This window comes from Lontra canadensis, unplaced genomic scaffold (genome assembly GCF_010015895.1).
Source record: "Lontra canadensis isolate GAN:19392208 unplaced genomic scaffold, GSC_riverotter_1.0 scaffold6, whole genome shotgun sequence".
NCBI lineage: Eukaryota > Metazoa > Chordata > Mammalia > Carnivora > Mustelidae > Lontra > Lontra canadensis.
In genome coordinates this window covers 29,362,625-29,380,260 of record NW_022631000.1, presented here as the reverse complement: position 1 = coordinate 29,380,260, position 17,636 = coordinate 29,362,625, and the positions used below count along the sequence as shown (strand labels likewise).

Sequence of the window (17,636 nt, the reverse complement as noted above, 5' to 3'; positions counted from 1 at the left end):
TCTACATGTCAGTTATATTTCAATAAAAAATATATATACACAGGTTTAAGTCATCTCCACAGTTGCCTGAGGCCACACGGAGCATGCGTGGTCGCACCACAGCTTATCAGGCTCACGTTTACTTATTGATTTCCCTCCAAAGTGCTGTTATCTCAGTGTTAACTGTCTCTTAGACTCTTATCATACTCAGCACATGTAAAGAACCAAATCTCCATGAAGTTTCCTAAGTACTAGATTTCAGACCCCTGTGGTACTTGTAAGTGCTATAAGGAGATGGGCAGGGCTCAAACACTGAAGGTACAGAAGGAAGAAATGAGAAACCATACTGTGACTTTATCTTAGCTGCATCAACTATTTCAGGTCATCAAAGTTCTCGGTGTATACATGCTCTACCTGAAGTAACTAGTATTTGTAGAACAGACAATTTGATGGCAAGTCTCTTTCACTTCTTTGTTATCCACACTGAATATAATATTAGTTAAGACATAGCAGTATTTGCTGAACATGTGTTTTATACATCAAAATTCTTTCCACAGTGGGCTCTCCTACAGTACCTTGCTTTGGGTGAGAAGCTTCTAGTCATGAGACCGTCAAAAAAAAAAAAAAATGACAAAGCAATTAAAAATGATGTAAGGAAGGACAAGTAATAAGGCTCTTCTACACCATGAACACTATGTAGTCACTGACAGACTTTCATTTCAGACACAGAAAATCCACATGGCTACTACGGATCATGAGTTTTTCTGGCCATAGTACTGTGCCCACCATAACTTCATCCGTGTTAATAAAATTTGTTTTTTCATTTATGTCAATTATTACCAGACTGTCCTAATGAGTACACTATAAAAGGGAAGGTTTTTTGGAAAGCCAAGAAATACTTAAGTAGAATTCATTTGTGAATTTCTATTTATAAAAAAAGCTAGGAAGTTTTTTCTTGAGAGAAAATCCCATCTCTTTTTTGTCCCTTTTGCTATCTAACCCTCCTCCCTTGTGAAGTTATTTACAAAAATGTCTTTGTTTCTATTAATTTGATTTTTTTTTTTTTTGCCACTTAGCTCATTTCTAGAATTTGATACAAACAAAAATTTCTCACTGGGCATGTAATTCCTTCAACTAAAATGATTTGATAGGATCACATAATCACCATGTCACATACAAAACCAAAAATTTAGTGGAAATCTTAAGTGTTACAACAATGCTGTTTTTTTAGAAGTTCTTACAAAGTTTTATCACTATTTTCAAAGTTTATCTTTCTCTTCCTCTCCCTATCAAAACAAATTAGTTTTATGAATCAGAGAATAAAAATACATATTGACTTAGAATTTATTCCTCTTGTGCAACCTTACAGATATTTAGAAGCCAGGATATGTTGAGGTTGTTTCTGTTTTTATCTTAGGCAAGGAACATTTTAATACAGAGAATAAGACAAATCCAAAGACTACTGTACCTCTCTTTTTTTATTCTAAATGCCAAGTATCATAAATGGGGCTTAATTTGTTCATATATTTTTATATGTTTTTAGTAAATAATACAACAAGAATGTTTCAACAGGACACTTCAATGAAGTCAAGAAGTTACAGACTACTGCTAGGTTTTGTGGAGGATGGCTATTCTTTTGTTTTTGAGAGGGTTAGGAGTGGCATGGGGGAGGCATAGGAGAATTTATCCTCTGAAAAAGTATCTACTTCCCTAACTGCCTCATAGTTAAGTGACTATATAGCCCTGTTTACTTGGTTCCAACTTACACCGATGGTATGGTCACCACTATAATACTAATAATATTATTGTTCATTCTTGCAGAAAACTTTATTCCTTAACATCATCCCAGAGACTCAGGTCATTAGTAAATGCTTCCCCTGAGCTCTGAGATGCTAACATTTTAAAGCATATCAGAACCTGACCAATGCTCTGGTCCTAAATTTATGATATAAATGGGAACGAACAGCCTAAGGAAAACAAATATGTTTTGTTTGACCAACAGTGTTTTAAAAATTGAGAAATTTTATGTAACCATCCAGACTTGTTTTGTCTTGAAAAATCAGACCTTTTGGCAAACTGTGCCCAAATCTCCAATGGAAACAATCAGCTGCTACTGTGTAGTTGTGGTGGCCTTTAAAGAGGGCATGGTCTCTCCCTTGCACCATTCTCCCCCAGTCACCAAAGCCTTACATTACCAGCCTCGCCTGATAGGCATCTGAATTTGAGCCCATGATCTCTATAAAGCCAGTATGTTATACTCCCTTCTCTTTCCCACATACGTAAAACGTGAACTGCTTTCAATTGACTACTTTGTCAACTTGACAGTGCTAGCTGTTCATGATCTTCAGCAGTAGGTCCTCCATGATTTCCACTCTAGGGTTTATATTCTAATCAGGTACTAAGTAACGCAAGAAAATGCATGAGAAAAAGGTCTCCAGAACTCCACACACTGAAAAATCTTTTCCCACCAAAGTAGTAAAACGTTGCTTACCAGTTTGGAATTGGTGACTGGCTTATTTCTTAAAGCTGGGGGTCTGTAAGCTGTTGCAACTTTAGGTTCTTCACTGGGTACATCACTTGGAACTGCTTGGTAAGTTATTGCTTTTACTGGAAATATTCCATCTAAAAATGGCTGCCAAGAAACCTGCCATAATTCTCCATCTGACGGGACATCATACTTGTGCAAGACAGAGCCAGTATAATGCCAAATCTTGTACCCATTATTAACACGTAACCTGGGAGCACACGTGGCTGTTAAGATATGCTCACCATCAGGGCACCAAGCAAAATAGGTAGAATCAGAGGCCACTGGTTTAGAAATAAGTTTGTAGTTTTTAACATCCCATACTTCCATTTGTCCCCTCAGATTTCCAAATCCAGCCAGTACTAATATATGTCCATGTGGGCTATAGTAGGCAGCATTACGGGGACCAGTTCCAAAGTCAAACACAGGATCACATTTCAAGTTGAAAATTGTTGCTTTGGCAGGCATAAAACCATAAACAGCACAAAACTCAGTAGAACTAGAATTCCAAACAACATCATAAATGGGGCCATTTTTTGCTAGAAAAAAATATAAGACCCAAATTAGCAATAAATCATTACATGAATACAATATTTATTAGCCAAGTTATAACTGTATAATACTCATAAATATGTCAAACAGTAAAAAAAAAATCCAAAAATTTCAAGATATGTTACAATTAAAGTATTATATGATATACTATGGCAATTAATGCTTTATCTTAATTTCTTTTAAACATTTTGGCAATATAGGCTCATAGAAATATATATTATTAGTCCTAATAAGCTAGTTTTCATTAGAAGAAGTAATATAGGGACATAGTAATAAAAATACAAATTATATAAAATGATATGCCACAAAATAATTCCCTCCACACAAAGGCAACCCTCTATTATGTTCTTTGTATATGCTTTCAAAATATTTTTGTTGAAATTAAGTATCTCTCTTGAACACACATATACACTCGCACTGAAGTTCTTTGCTGTTTAATTTAGTACTCTATCTTAGAGATTTTTCCATATGAGCACATTAAGATCTGCCTCAGTCTTCCAGTGGTAGTGTATTCCTGTATACTCTCAACTGTGAGTGTATACAAACACATCTGCAGGAGTGAACCTGGCTGCTCAAAGGTATGTACATTTACTTGATAAAGCCAAAATGCCCCTCAGAGAAGCTGTACCATTTTACACTATTGAAAGCATTTTTCTTTTAAAGATTATTAACTTTTTTTTTTTTTTTGCAATCTCTAATCCCAGTGTGGGGTTTGAACTCTCAACCCAAGATCAAGAGTCACAAGCTTTTCTGAGTGAGCCACCCAAGTGCCCCATGAGCAGTTTTTTGGTTTTTTTTTGAGCAGTTCTTGAGTGTACAAATTTTCCCCTCAGTCTCCCTCACGTTGTGTAGTTTCATACTTTAATCTTTGCCAAGCTACTGAGAGAAAAACCTTTCTATTTCTTTTATTATAAACTAAGCACCTTTTAATATATTTATACATAATTTCGTTTGTTTCTGTGGACTGTTTTTTACTGTCCCATGCTTATTTTTCTCTCCAATTATTGTTCTTTTACTGATTTGATAGAATAACAAAATTCACCTTTCTCATATTCATCCCTTGTCTGTCTAAAAATTTTTCCCCAATTTTTTTTTGTCTTGCTTAATTTATGGGCTTTTCTTCCTCCCATGTAGAAATCTGTATTTTATATATTTGCTTTCCCTTATTCTTCTGCTATGTTAGAAAATCTTTTTTCACTTTCAAGATTAGAAGAGAAGGTTGGGGTGCCTTAGTGGCAGATCAATTAAGCATGAAACTTTAGCTCAGATCATGATCTCAAGGTCCTGTGAATGAGCCCTGTCTTGGGTTCCCTGCTTAGCTGGGTATTTGCTTGTCCTTCTCCCTCTGCCTCTCCACCTGCTCATGCTCACTCACTCTCTCTCTCAAATAAATTAAAGAAAAAAGATTAGAAAAAAAGAGAAAAAAATCAACTTTAGAACCAGTTTATCTAGTTAAAAAAAAAAAAAAGACAACAAACCTTGGCTTTTTAATTTTTAGGTTAATTTGGAGAGAAATGGCAACAAACCCTGGCTTTTTAATTTTTAGGTTAATTTGGAAAGAAATGACATCTTCATAAACACTTCTATTTTTTTTTTTTAAGATTTTATTTATTTATTTGACAGAGAGAGCAAGCACAAGCAGAGGGAGCGGGAGAGGGAGAAGCAGGCTCCTGGCTGAGTGGGGAGCTTGATGCTACTGAGCCACCCAGGTGCCCCTATGAAACTCTTCTTAATAAAGGTCACATTTTGCCTCTTAGAAGTTTTGAAGTTTTCTTTCCATTAGTCCTATGTATTTCTTGCCTTTTGTTAGTTTCTATGGGATCTTTCCTTTCATTATGTTTTTCAAGTGGCTGTTTATACTGTGACTTCATGTACATGCACAGATATGATTCTGTTTTCTTTCAAAACTGTATATTTATTCTTTTGATCAGTTACACTGACTAGGTCTTCCACAATATTAAATTATAGTAGAATCCTTGATGACTTCAGAGGGAATACAAAGTTTTTTTTTAATAAGCAAGTTTTTTATAAGGAAGTACCTTACTTTTACATGTTCAATTCAAAATGAAAAGTCAAGGAGTTGCCAGAATTTTAGAACTGTAATATTCTCAGTAATTTAGCTCATCAAAACAAAAGATGAAATGGTAACATTCCTCAGTTCTGAAGACAATGCTAAACTCACTAGACCAACTTACTGTCATAATAAGTCCCTAGAGAGTACTACAATGAAATTACCTCACTCGATAAATTCCCCAGAACTAAATAAACTGGATTTTGTCAAAATAATCTATGTTTGGGGATGATTTTAGGTTTGTTAATTAAGAGAAATTTTACTTTAAAGGTTATTAAAATATTTGAGTTTTGTCATGTGATCAAGAATTTGCATTAGATCCTCTTTATGGCATAATGCTCTTTCTGTTGTCTTATCACAAGAAGACAAATGAATACTCACGCAATTGCACAACAGCACTTTCTCCATTCGCTGCAATGTAGTGCAGTGTTTGTTCCCCATAGTAGGACGCTCCTGTCTTGTCAACATCTGTACTAGCTATTACTAACACAGCAGTAGCTATAATAGTAAAAACTTCAGTTAGATTTAAAACACAAATTAACCTAATATTGATAAGGAAAAAATTCCAAAAAATGTAACAGAGCACATTTTCATTAAATAAGCATCGCTATTCTTTTTTTCTAAACATACAGGAATATGTCAATATTTGATAAATGAAATATAATTATCATACCTTTTTTATTCCATAGCATTGTAACTTTATCAGCTTTAAAGAAACTTTTATTAGCTAAAGCTGCATGAGGTCCATCAAAATTAGGGTACTGATACAATCTAACAAATGAAGGTGCACCCTTACTTCCCGGAACATAGACAGCCACCTGAAATACACACATATAAATCATTACTTAGTTTTTTCAGGCATATAAACTAAGATGGACATGTTTTTACAGTCACTAAGAACCAGGAAAAGGTTTAATCTAGTTACATTCCACATGAACAAAAACAAAGAAATTACCTTGTATGGTTGGGGTCCAGGCGATAACACAAAATCATTAATTTTTTGCAAATGCAATTTATTTGCAATTGTGTCTGAAAAAAAGCAGAAAGTGTTAGATGGACGAGAGACGCTAATAGGAACACGATCAATTCTGAATGCATTATAAAAGATTAATTTAACTACACATTGATACTATTCATTACAGTCTCATGTAGGTAAGGCGTACGGTGGAAAAAATGTGGAGTGGGAACAACACAGACCTAGATTTGAATTCCTACCCAGTCACTTACTAGCTGGGTGACCTTGGTGAGTAATGGGACTGCACATCTAACTCCCACTGATGACTTTAAGAAAACAGTGTTCTTTCTTATATAAATGGTCCCACTAGGTAACCAAGTAGTAGATGGGGGAATTTCTCTTTATAAAAGTAATATAGCTTATAAGTGACAGGGGAGGTGGGGAGATTTGGAACATCAACAATTTGCAACCACTCATAAAATAATGGATCCAAGCACTGAACATTAATGTCAGCTAATCCTACAAAATTAAAGACCATTAAGATGTCATGAGCTTCTTGATAAAAGAATTGAGCACCGCTTATGAGGTAGATTTGCCCTCATCACCCCAAAAAGAAGAATCTGAAGCTGACCAGCTCTAGATCCAAGTAGCTATTTAAGGGACAAATGAATATGATAAACTATAGGATAGGATACAATAGCAAAATTTAACCATGAGAAAAATATATGACAAGTAACCTTGTTTCTTTACTAATAAATTTCAACGGGGGGGCAGAGGAGATGGGAGTGGGAACTAATAGCTTAAAAGAAACTTAAAGATATATATATACCAATTTACAATGTGAGGAGCCTTATTTGGAGCCCAAGTTTAAAAAAAATTATAACATCTGCAATTATTAGAATTTGGATACCGACCAGATATTTTATAATCTGTGATAATGGTATTGTAGCTAAGTCTTAAAAAATTAAAGAGCCCTAATCCTCAAAGATACATACTGAGATACTTACAGGGAAAATGATGCTATGTCTAGGATTTACTTTAGCAGAGTAAAAGAGATAGATGTTAGGTAGAGAGATGTATGGATGAGGCAGGACTGGCAATGCACTGAAGGTTATTGGGACTAGGTGTCAACTTTTATGTTTCAAATTCTACATAACAAAACATTTTAAAAATCCATATCACAGAACTTTGATAGCAACTAAACACAGAAAGAGTATGCAAGTGTTTTAATTTAATAGCAATTATTAGATAATAAAAGCTTATTATAGAAAAATCTTTGTTGTAGAATTTTAGTTGGCACTTAGACTTACAAAAGTTATCCAAATGAATTAATGTAACAATGATTATTAAAATATTAACAGTATTTAGGAGAACCCTATGATGCTATATAAGGCAATAAAACTATATACACTTAGAGTAAATAATAAACTTAGTGCATATATCCATACTAAAATTGTTGTTCTCAAAGAAGTGAACTTCGTTGTTAACATTTCGGGCGCAGACAGTTTCATCTTCTGACCAAGATGGACACCTATGTTGAAAAGAAAGAGTATGAACAAAATTTAGACAGGTGTAACCTCACATGTTAACATGCTAAAGTTAGTGATATTGCTTACTATTTAAGGAAAATTACTGATAAATATGTCAAGTCAGATCCCAATAGCTTTAGTTAGCATTTGTACTAGAAAGACACCATTCTCTTTCATTCAAATCTAAACAAATGAAAGATCAAGTTTTTCAGAGGAAAATTACATTCCCACACAAAATCCCTCAAGACCTAGATTTTAGTCGGACAAGTTATTTTCTATTTTAGTACCTGAGAAAAAATATTATATAATGAATACATTTAAAATATTTTGTAAATAATTAGTATTTTAAAGCATTTATTTACCAATTTTGCATTTTTTTCTGGATGAAAGACTTCAAACATGTACCAGTTTTCACATCATAAAGTTGTAGGTTGGGTATCCCAGCTGTGCCATCTTTAGAAGCTAAAATAAAAACATTTTTTTTGCAGTAATTGTCTCCTAATGCTAGTAAAAAGAATTCTTTCAAAGAACAACTTTGAACAAGATTATAAAGATCAAGTGAAAGAGTTGCTTTGAATCAACTTTCTCTTTTAGCTTTAATTATGGATTTAATCATCCCTTCCTAAAGCCACAATTTGACAGCTGTTTGAGCAAAAGTTTAGCATTTCTGAAATGAGTTAATTACTACAGATTTTAAGAATACTTAAAAGACTTGTATTAAGTTTGACATGGTTTGCAGTTAAGTGGATTAAATTCTGATATTATGAAATCTTATTTCTGTAAGTCACACACATAAACACACAAAATTACATTAACTACTCATGATCCTCAATTTCCTTTTTATTTACTTGAAAATGAAGATTCATTCAAGTCTATGCCTCTTGGAAGAACAAACCTAGAGGGTTTATAACCCAACAACGGGCTATTATATATTTAACTTAACATATGCCCACGTTATTAAAACATGTTTAAAAAGCCCCTATACCAGTTCTAAATTATTATTCATCTATGAAGCACAGCCATATAAAATGTTCATATAACATATTATTTTATCTTTAAATGTGTTAAAAAATGGCACATTTCCTACTCTGTCACACCATACGCATTTCTTACCTATTGCGTCTATTTACTTTCTCTTTGAGTGACAATAATTATTTACTCATTTGTTTTTTTAAAGATTTTATTTATTTATTTGAGAGATCACAGGTAGGCAGAGAGGCAGGCAGCGGCGGGGGGGGCGGGGGGAGGCTCCCCACTGAGCAGAGAGCCCGATGCAGGGGCTCGATCCCAGGACCCTGAGACCATGACCCAAGACGAAGGCAGAGGATTAACCCCACTGAGCCATCCAGGCGCCCTTGACTGGCAATGATATATTTTTTTAAAGATTTTATTTATTTATTTGACAGAGATCACAAATAGGCAGAGAGGCAGACAAAGAGAGAGGAAGGGAAGCAGGCTCCCTGCTGAGCAGAGAGCCCAATGAGGGGCTCCATCCTAGGACCCTGGGATCATGACCTGAGCTGAAGGCAGAGCTTTAACCCACTGAGCCACCCAGGCACCGCCCGGCAATGATTATTTAAAATATTTTTCATTTAAGGGCCATTATTATCCTTAATTTTTAAGATCTTCTCCAACCAGTGGTTATTCACTTGAGCTTTTTCTTTTTCTCTATCTCATGATGGATCTTTTCACTAACTTACTATACCTTCAAATTACTTAAAGTACATTATATTGCAGCCATATAAGATTCATTGTTCAGTGAAGATACTCACAAACACTATTTACTATCTAAAGATTAATTACTTTCATATAAGGTTTTAAACTTTCTCTCTTTTATTCCCCCCACTGAACTGAATTGGTCCTGTCAATATTTTTACAATTGGAAAATACTTACTAGTGTAAGGTTGCCACGTTGCCAGGACAGTGTTTTTTGGTGAGAACTCAAGGCAAACTGCCTTTGGGAGGTCAAAGGAGTGCAGCAGTCCCTTGTTAGTGACATTGATAACATTTATTCTGGTTTCAAAAGAAAGTACTTTAGCAATGAAATACTGTTTTAAAATAGCCAGCAAGATCCAAAACATTCATGCCTCTTTTCAAATACAGACTGCTATAAAGTGGTCATTTTCAGAAAAATCAATTTTCAGTTAATTCTAGAAAATATCTAAAGAACACCTTAAAAACAACAACAAAAACCAAGTGTACATTTTACCAAAATGCCCCTATATAAGGTTGGTGTTGGGAAACACAGACTTAGCAGAAGGATATAATAGATGATTCCATTTTTAGCTGAAAAGAAAATAGGCCTTTAAGTGGACATAGAGATACAGATAAGCTGACATGTATCAAACCAAGGGAAAACAGAAGTACTAAACTGAAAGTATATTTTTTAATTTGACTAAATGGAAGTTGTAGCGGCTGTGAAATCATCAAGGAGACTTTTGATGTCTATTAAAATCTCAGAAGTAATCTCCAAAAAATAAGACTAAGAATTATCGTGATATGATAATGATAAAAATCATAATAATTGTATAATAAAAGCCATTCCACTTTTTGGATGCTTTCTATGAACCATGTTCTGGTCTAACCACTTTATATACATTTTCTCATTTAATCCTCACAAGAAACTTAAAAGATAGGTATCATTGTCTCTATTTTACAAATGGTAAAAGCGAGGCTTAGAAAAATAAATGATTTGTCCAAGATAATACTATTGATAAATGCCAGAGTCGAGTTTTAAAACCAGTTTGGCTTGACTTATCTTATGTACTCTTATAGGTTAAAAAAAAAAAAAAAAAAAAAAAAGATACTCCATCTTACTTTAGAAAATTGCTTAAAGTTACTTTGTTCTACTCAAGTTTGAACCACTGGTTTAGGATAAGCGAAGCTGGTAAGAATGAATAATTACTGCATACTGTTTAAACACACACACACATAAATACACAGGATTCTTTACAAGTTACTATAAATTACATATTTTAGAATTACATGAAACTTTCGTTTTTTGTTATTGTTGATAGCCTTTAATAGTTACTCTTAGTTTAACAGAGTATTTATTTACACTAAAAAAACCCACATATTTAAGGAAAAATCAGTTATAGTTTCTGATTAATTAACTATGGCCTCAGCAAAGACCACAATCAATACACTACATCTGTTTCTGTTGTCCCCAGAAACATTATATGTTGTTGTGGTTGCAGAAATTGAAGGAAATAAATGCTAGAACCAGGGATAGAAAGTATCTATTAAAAAGATGGACACAACAAATGGGCACATATTAAAAGGTTTGAGAGCTGAATACAACAGAAAGCCAATCGGGGATATGAAATACATAAAATAAATAATTGTGAAGGTGAAAACAGACTTACTCAAACAACTCTAAGCTAGTAGAGTAAGGGATACCTCAAAAAGATAACAGACAATGAAAGGAAGTATATTATGTCTCATTAGTAAATTTCTATTAGCTTATTACTCACAGTATAAACTAAAATATAGATTTTAATTTTTTTTCAAAATTACCCTTAAAATATACATCTTAAAAAATAAGGGATGCCTGGTGGCTCAGTCGGTTAAACGTCTGCCTTCAGCTCAGGTCATGATCCCAGGGTCCTGGAATCGAGTCCGGCATCTGGCTCCCTGCTCAGCTGGGAGTCTGATTCTCCCTCCGCGTGCTGCTCTCCCTGCTTGTGCTCTCTCTCTCTCTGACAAATAAATAAGAAAATCTTAAAAATGAAACAAAATAAAATAAAACTCAAATACTGACAATAGGTCACACCAAAAATAAGAAAATTTGAGAGTACATTCTTTGAAACTGAGATTAAGACTTTGTCTGTTAACATTGTGGTTAAGACCCAATATGATCATACTCTTTTTTTTTTTTTTACGATTGTATTCATTCATTTGAGAGAGACAAAGAATGAGTTTGGGTGTGGGGGGAGGAGCAGAGGGAGAGGACCAAGCAGACTCTGTTTAACATGCAGACCCCAACATGGGGCTCAATTCCAGAACTCTGAGATCATGACCTGAGCCAAAATCAAGAGCAGAACGCTCAACTGACTGACCCACCCAGGCACCCCCAATATTATTATATTCTTACTAATTTATGAGTAGTAGTTTACTGGTTGGCTTCAATAACTTAAAAAAATAAGGTTATTAACCTTTTTAATTACAAAAACTAATTCTGCCAGCTACTCATAGTCATCCAAAGTGAATCATCTAATTCAACACAATCTTTTTAGCATTAATTTTTAAAAATCAGGTGTTTAATCCAATCTGACTTTAGAATCCATCATCACTGTGTAACAAACAACATTTAAAATGTACTTTTCATATTAATGAATATATTTTCTACCTTTTAAAAAACCTAAGGTATTATATCTGGTTAAAAACAACAACCAAAATAACTTTAAATCAAGCAACAAATACTTAGGCATTTTCCTGGTTCTTTGAACTGAAATGTTGTAGTGACTATGGAAAAATTGAGAGTGATTTTCTTAGTAAAATTATGAGTATTTAATCAGAATACTTCTTTTTTGCAAAACTAATTTTGTAATCTGATTATCTTATGTAACAGAAACTACACTAATGTACTTTTGAATAATTTATAAAATACTTAAATGACATACTTTTATATATAATAAAACTCAAAGAAATAACTGTTGTTATTAATTTAAAAGCATAGATATAAGTATCTAAGTCTAAGGCAAACAAACAAAGAAGTTATTCTCTAAGTGTTAGTGCAGAACTGAAGAAACCCTTACCAATAACATAGAACATATTTAAAACAACTCAGCTTCTCCAGCATTAAATTAACTGCCTCTTTTAATATATTACTTTTTAATCCTAAGAAACTATGGTAAGTCAAGTCATGGCATATAAATAGAAGTTAAGAACTTTGGAGTTCTAGGGGAGCTACACTGGAGATAATATCTAACCACATCATGACATTAAAAGAAGGAATTTACTAATGACATCCAAACACTGTTATTCAAATAATGCCACTTATGTTTTATACTGATAAAAATATATTATATAAAGAAACACTAACTTTTCTCCGTTGCCCCAGGCAAACAAGGTGCCATCCTTACTAAAAGTATAGACTTTGCAATTTTTCCCAGATTCCCTGAAAATGACAAGAAAAAAAGTTTAATAAGCATTATTATTTTGAAAAAAAATGATTAAAAATTTACAATCTTACTACTAATTTAATGATTATGAACTTACATAAATTTAAGAAGTAATTCCAAAATGCTTTAGTCTACCAAATGCCTTATCTCTTAAAATGCAGTGCCAACAACCACTGTAAAGTAAGGTGGAAACTGATGTTACATCAACAGGTCAATCTTAAGAAGAAAAGAGAGCCCTTTTGGGTGATTAACTAGTTTGTATGAAAACTCAAAAATGTAAGTGAACATGGAAGTCACCAGCTGTCAGCCCTAATCTTAAGAGGGCTGAAGGATTTCAATATGGAGACTTTGTAAAGAATGCCCCAGATCGCCTGCACAACAACCTAACTATGGATAGAATACCCTCAAGTAACCAATAAGTACCCCTGGATTTGAAGGACAAAGATCTTCCATCAATTTCCGATGTACAGAGACAAGAAGTGTAACAACAGTAAGAGGATCTTCATGTTGAACTGTGGATGCAAGATTCTCTATAAGAATAGACTTAGGAAATCAGACTTCTTGGCAATATTCTATCCAATGATCAAAACTCTACATACTGTATCTCTCAACTGGAGATGGCTACTAGGAGTACATCTCCCAGCAATAAGGAACATACAAACAGAAATGTGTATGTGGGCACATGCAGAATGTCCATATGTGTAGTCACATAAAACCAGAACTTCATCAGCTAACAACCATTTGAATTATTAAATAACAAGCACTGAGAACTGACCAGGACATCGCCCTTAAACTGGATACTATCTTTACATTACTAATTCATCTGAAGATGGTATCTGTGTTTCTGCAATCACATAATAATGGTAGCTTATACTCAACTTGAGGTTACTGAAACATTATTTTTTGTCCTCTTCTCACATAAACAACTATGAACAAGAAGTCCTCCATCTTCCACCTGTGCTGCAACTTATTTCATTTAATACCCAGTCCTTGGATATACAGGTTTTTAAAAGCTCCCCATGTCATTCTAGTGTGCAGCCAAATTTGAGAGCCACTCATCTAAAATCTCAACTAAGGTCACAGGAATCAACTTTAGGGGGGGGTCACACTAACCTTAAGATGGGACACTTTGAGCATTGGGAAGAAAAAAATAATGAGTCCATATTGATATATGCAAGTCTATCCTTTCATTCTTATGCTAAAAAAAAATTGGTTTCTAATGATTTTTAATGTTATATATTTATTTATTTATATCATACAATGGATTTAAAATGGCAGTATCAATTTTCTGTTACCAAGAAAACAACTGAATGCATTTCAGAATTTTGCATGTCATCATATGGTTATGCCACCAACTTAAACTTAGTATTTTTATTATAATTTTCCGTTTACCCATTCATTGTTTTTTCTAGGAAAAAATATATCTGTATCTACCTAATTATATATATATTTTTTCTATTTCCTTCCTTTCCTATACCTTTTCCATTCTCTGACTTCGTGAAGAGTATAGCCGGTGGCTTGGTTATCACATTTGCAAGTTTTTCTTCATCCCCCCAAGATAAGATTCTTCGAAGCTAAAGGCTTGAACTCAAATATACTAATGTCTACACTTTTTCTCTTAAACATGCTGAATTATTATTTTCACATCTAAAGATTGATCATTTTTCTCGATAAAGATTATGCATTCTTTCCATCTTCTGTTGATATTACATAACACACCCCAAGAAACCAGCTTATCTGTTCTTTCTTTCTTGTTCAGAATGTAACAGCAAAAAAATAATTTAGGATGTGTCATATAGTTCCCCATAACCTTGGTCAACAATATAAACCATACCTTGGAAACAAAGTGCTTTCTGTAAAATGTGGTGGTCCATTTACCATGTACAGTCCTTCTGATCCTCGGACTAAAGAAACAAAATGGAAAAAACCACCATCAGTTTGTTAATAAATACTCAGTAATCACAAATATTTTAAAAAACAAAAAGCTTTCAGGGGCACCTGGGTGGCTCAGTCAACCAAAGCATCTACCTTCAGTTCAGGTACTGGGGTCCTGGGATATAGTCTGAGTCAGGCTCCCTGCTCAGTGGGGAGCCTACTTCTCCCTCCCTTTCCCCCAACCCCTGCTCATGCGCTCTCACTCTCTCAAATAAAATCTTAAAAAAAAAAAAAGCTATCAAAGTATCAATAAACATTTCCTAGAACTATAGAATGTTAAAAGGGTACCTTTTTCAATAAATAAATAAATAAATAAATAGGTACATTTTTCTTAACCCTATTGCATGAAATCCTGCAACTGCTGGGAAATCAATAGGTACTGCACTGGAATGAATGTTTATGTCCCCCCACAAATTCTCATGTTGAAACACTTATCCCAATGTGATAGTATTTGGAACTGGGGCCTTTTGGAAGTAACCCGATTCATGAAGGTAGAGACCTCATAAATCAGATTAGTGCCCTTCTAAGAAGAGCTCCAGAAAGCTAGCTAGCTCTCTTTCTGCCATGTAAGGATATAATAAAAAGCTGGCAGTCTGCAACCTGGAAGAGGATATAGAAAGCAGGGTAGCTGTGTGATTAAAAACAAAACAAAACAAAACAAAACAAAAACGTAAAAATACAGAATATATTCAAAGTTCTTAAAAAAGTAAGGTATTATTAATATATTTACAATTTCTCAAACTAAGAGAACAAGTGGGATGAAACACATTTACTGTGTTTCCAATAATGGTAAAATCCTAAAAACTAAAGTCAGAACAGAATTCAAGATTAAGCAAAAACGTCGACAGAATATATATATATATATTTTTTAAAGATTATTTATTTATTTTATAAAGAGAGACAGTGAGCATAAAAAGAGGGAGCAGCAGGCAGAGGGAGAGGGAGAAGCAGGCTCTTCACTGAGCAGGGAGCCCGATGCGGGGACCCAGAACCCTGGAATCATGGCTTGAGCTGAAGGCAGACGCTTAACGACTGAACCACCCAGGTGTCACAGATTAATTTTTTATATATATATATATATATATATATTTTTTTTTTTTTTTAAGATTTTATTTATGTACTTGTCAGAGAGAGTGAGCACAGGCAGACAGATTGGCAGGCAGAGGCAGAGGGAGAAGCAGACTCCCTGCTGAGCAAGGAGCCCAATGTGGGACTCGATGCCAGGACGCTGGGATCATGACCTGAGCCGAAGGCAGCCGCTTAACCAACTGAGCCACCCAGGCATCCCTTAATTATATATTTTTAAATGGCTGACTTAGAAGCTTCTAAAGCTGAATCAAAGAAATTGATCCGTTCATTTGAAAAATGCTTCCTGAGCAAAAATAAAAACTACCTCCCAAACCTTATGTAGAGTACTGATGATACAACAGGGAGGAAAATCAGCCTTGTGCTAACCTCATTAATCACATAATCAGTCAAATACATGGAATTCTGTAAGTGTGCTTAGTGCTATAAAGTAAAGATTTATGGAGCTAATCCAGTGAATAACAGGGAGTTTTGATCTAAAAATGGAAGGTTAGGGAAAGTGTCCTGGAGTACAGGATTTGTGTGCTGAGTTCTGGAGGATGGATAGTAGTTAACAAGCAAAGAGAACAGCAACGAGTGCAAAAACTCAATGGCAAAAGAGATGATAGAGCATCAGAAGCAACTAAAGGCCTTTATGGAAGTAACTGAGCTGGAGAAGAAAACAGGGCTCAGACCAAGCACGATCTCTTGTGGCCTAAGTTAGGCAACGTTGGTCTGTGGCCTAAGGTGGGAAACTTCTAAAGGGCTTTAGGTAAAAATTTTTTTTAAAGATTTTATTTATTTATTCAACAGAGAGAGAGATCACAAGTAGGCAGAGAGGCAGGCAGAGAGAGAGGGGGAAGCAGGCACCCCGCTGTGCAGAGAGCCCAATGCAGGGCTCGAGCCCCGGACCCCGAGATCATGACCTGAGCCGAAGGCAGAGGCTTAACCTACTGAGCCACCCAGGCGCCCCTAGGTGAATTTCAAGAACCAGTTTTGCATTTTGAAAAGGTCAATCTGGTCCAGCATAGAGAATAAACTGGAAGAAAGACTGGATAAGACTATTCAAGACAGTTCTGCAGTGGTCCCACAGGAGAGTATGGATACTTGGAACTGGTGGGGTGCAGTGGAAATGGTGAGTGTGTGTTCAATATTTAAGAGATAAGACTGGCAGAACCTGGTGATGAGTTACTATTTTGTCAGCTAAAATTCTTGCTAGCAGCAACAGTTAAGCACTGAATAGAAGAAAAACTTATACTAAGGTTCATGGTTGTAATTCTATCTGCTTCCTTTTCTGCCAGCTGTTCACAAATCTTCCACTCTTCCTTTTAGTGAGAAAGCAGCACAACTGGTAAACAGGGCCACTCTTGGCTCCATTTTCCTTCTCAAGGTACAGTTCTCATAGCACTGATTTTCTTTTTTTTTCTTTAAAGATTTATTTATTTGACAGAGACAGAGAGGGCAAGAGAGAGCACTGGGAAGAAGGGAGGGAGAACCAAGCTCCCCATGGAGCAGGGAGCCTGATTCAGGGCTTGATCCCAGGACCCTGGGACCATGACCTGATCCAAAGATAGACACTTAACCAACTGAGCCACCCAGGAGCCCCATCATTACACTGATTTTCTACCTGAGAATTAACTAGTTCAATTTTCAGATATTGAAAGTAATATAACTTATAGTCCCAAAGTAAGTAATTTAAAGTCAGGAACTTATTAAGGAAAAGAACCACTGATGAACAAGACAAAAAAACAAACAAACAAAAAAAAACTATGCCCTTATGGAGCTTCCACTCTAGTGGAGGGACCAAGATAAATAAACACACAACTAAACCATTAGTTGCTTGTTAGATATCCACAAGTATACAAGTCCATACCATGTTTCCTCACATGCAAGCACTAGACTG

At 34.8% G+C, this 17,636-nt stretch overlaps 1 protein-coding gene across 6 annotated transcripts in view; it reads right to left on the bottom strand.

Annotated features, from left to right (window-relative positions):
- EIF2A (eukaryotic translation initiation factor 2A) overlaps nucleotides 1–17,636 on the bottom strand; it is a 33,906-nt gene that overhangs the window by 8,684 nt on the left and 7,586 nt on the right. Inside the window, exons 1-10 of one of the 6 annotated variants that reach the window (XM_032852485.1) lie at nucleotides 14,568–14,637; nucleotides 12,831–12,906; nucleotides 12,655–12,729; nucleotides 9,505–9,623; nucleotides 7,973–8,072; nucleotides 7,530–7,612; nucleotides 6,082–6,155; nucleotides 5,800–5,944; nucleotides 5,508–5,624; nucleotides 2,471–3,042 (exon numbers count right to left, since the gene is read on the bottom strand). In XM_032852485.1, the coding sequence (XP_032708376.1) occupies nucleotides 2,471–3,042; nucleotides 5,508–5,624; nucleotides 5,800–5,944; nucleotides 6,082–6,155; nucleotides 7,530–7,612; nucleotides 7,973–8,072; nucleotides 9,505–9,623; nucleotides 12,655–12,729; nucleotides 12,831–12,832 (1,287 nt within the window). In that variant the 5' untranslated portion in view covers nucleotides 12,833–12,906; nucleotides 14,568–14,637. Of the gene's footprint in view, nucleotides 1–2,470; nucleotides 3,043–5,507; nucleotides 5,625–5,799; nucleotides 5,945–6,081; nucleotides 6,156–7,529; nucleotides 7,613–7,972; nucleotides 8,073–9,504; nucleotides 9,624–12,654; nucleotides 12,730–12,830; nucleotides 12,907–14,567; nucleotides 14,638–17,636 lie in introns of those variants that run through there. The other 5 variants (XM_032852483.1, XM_032852488.1, XM_032852486.1 and 2 more) reach the window with 5 other exon arrangements.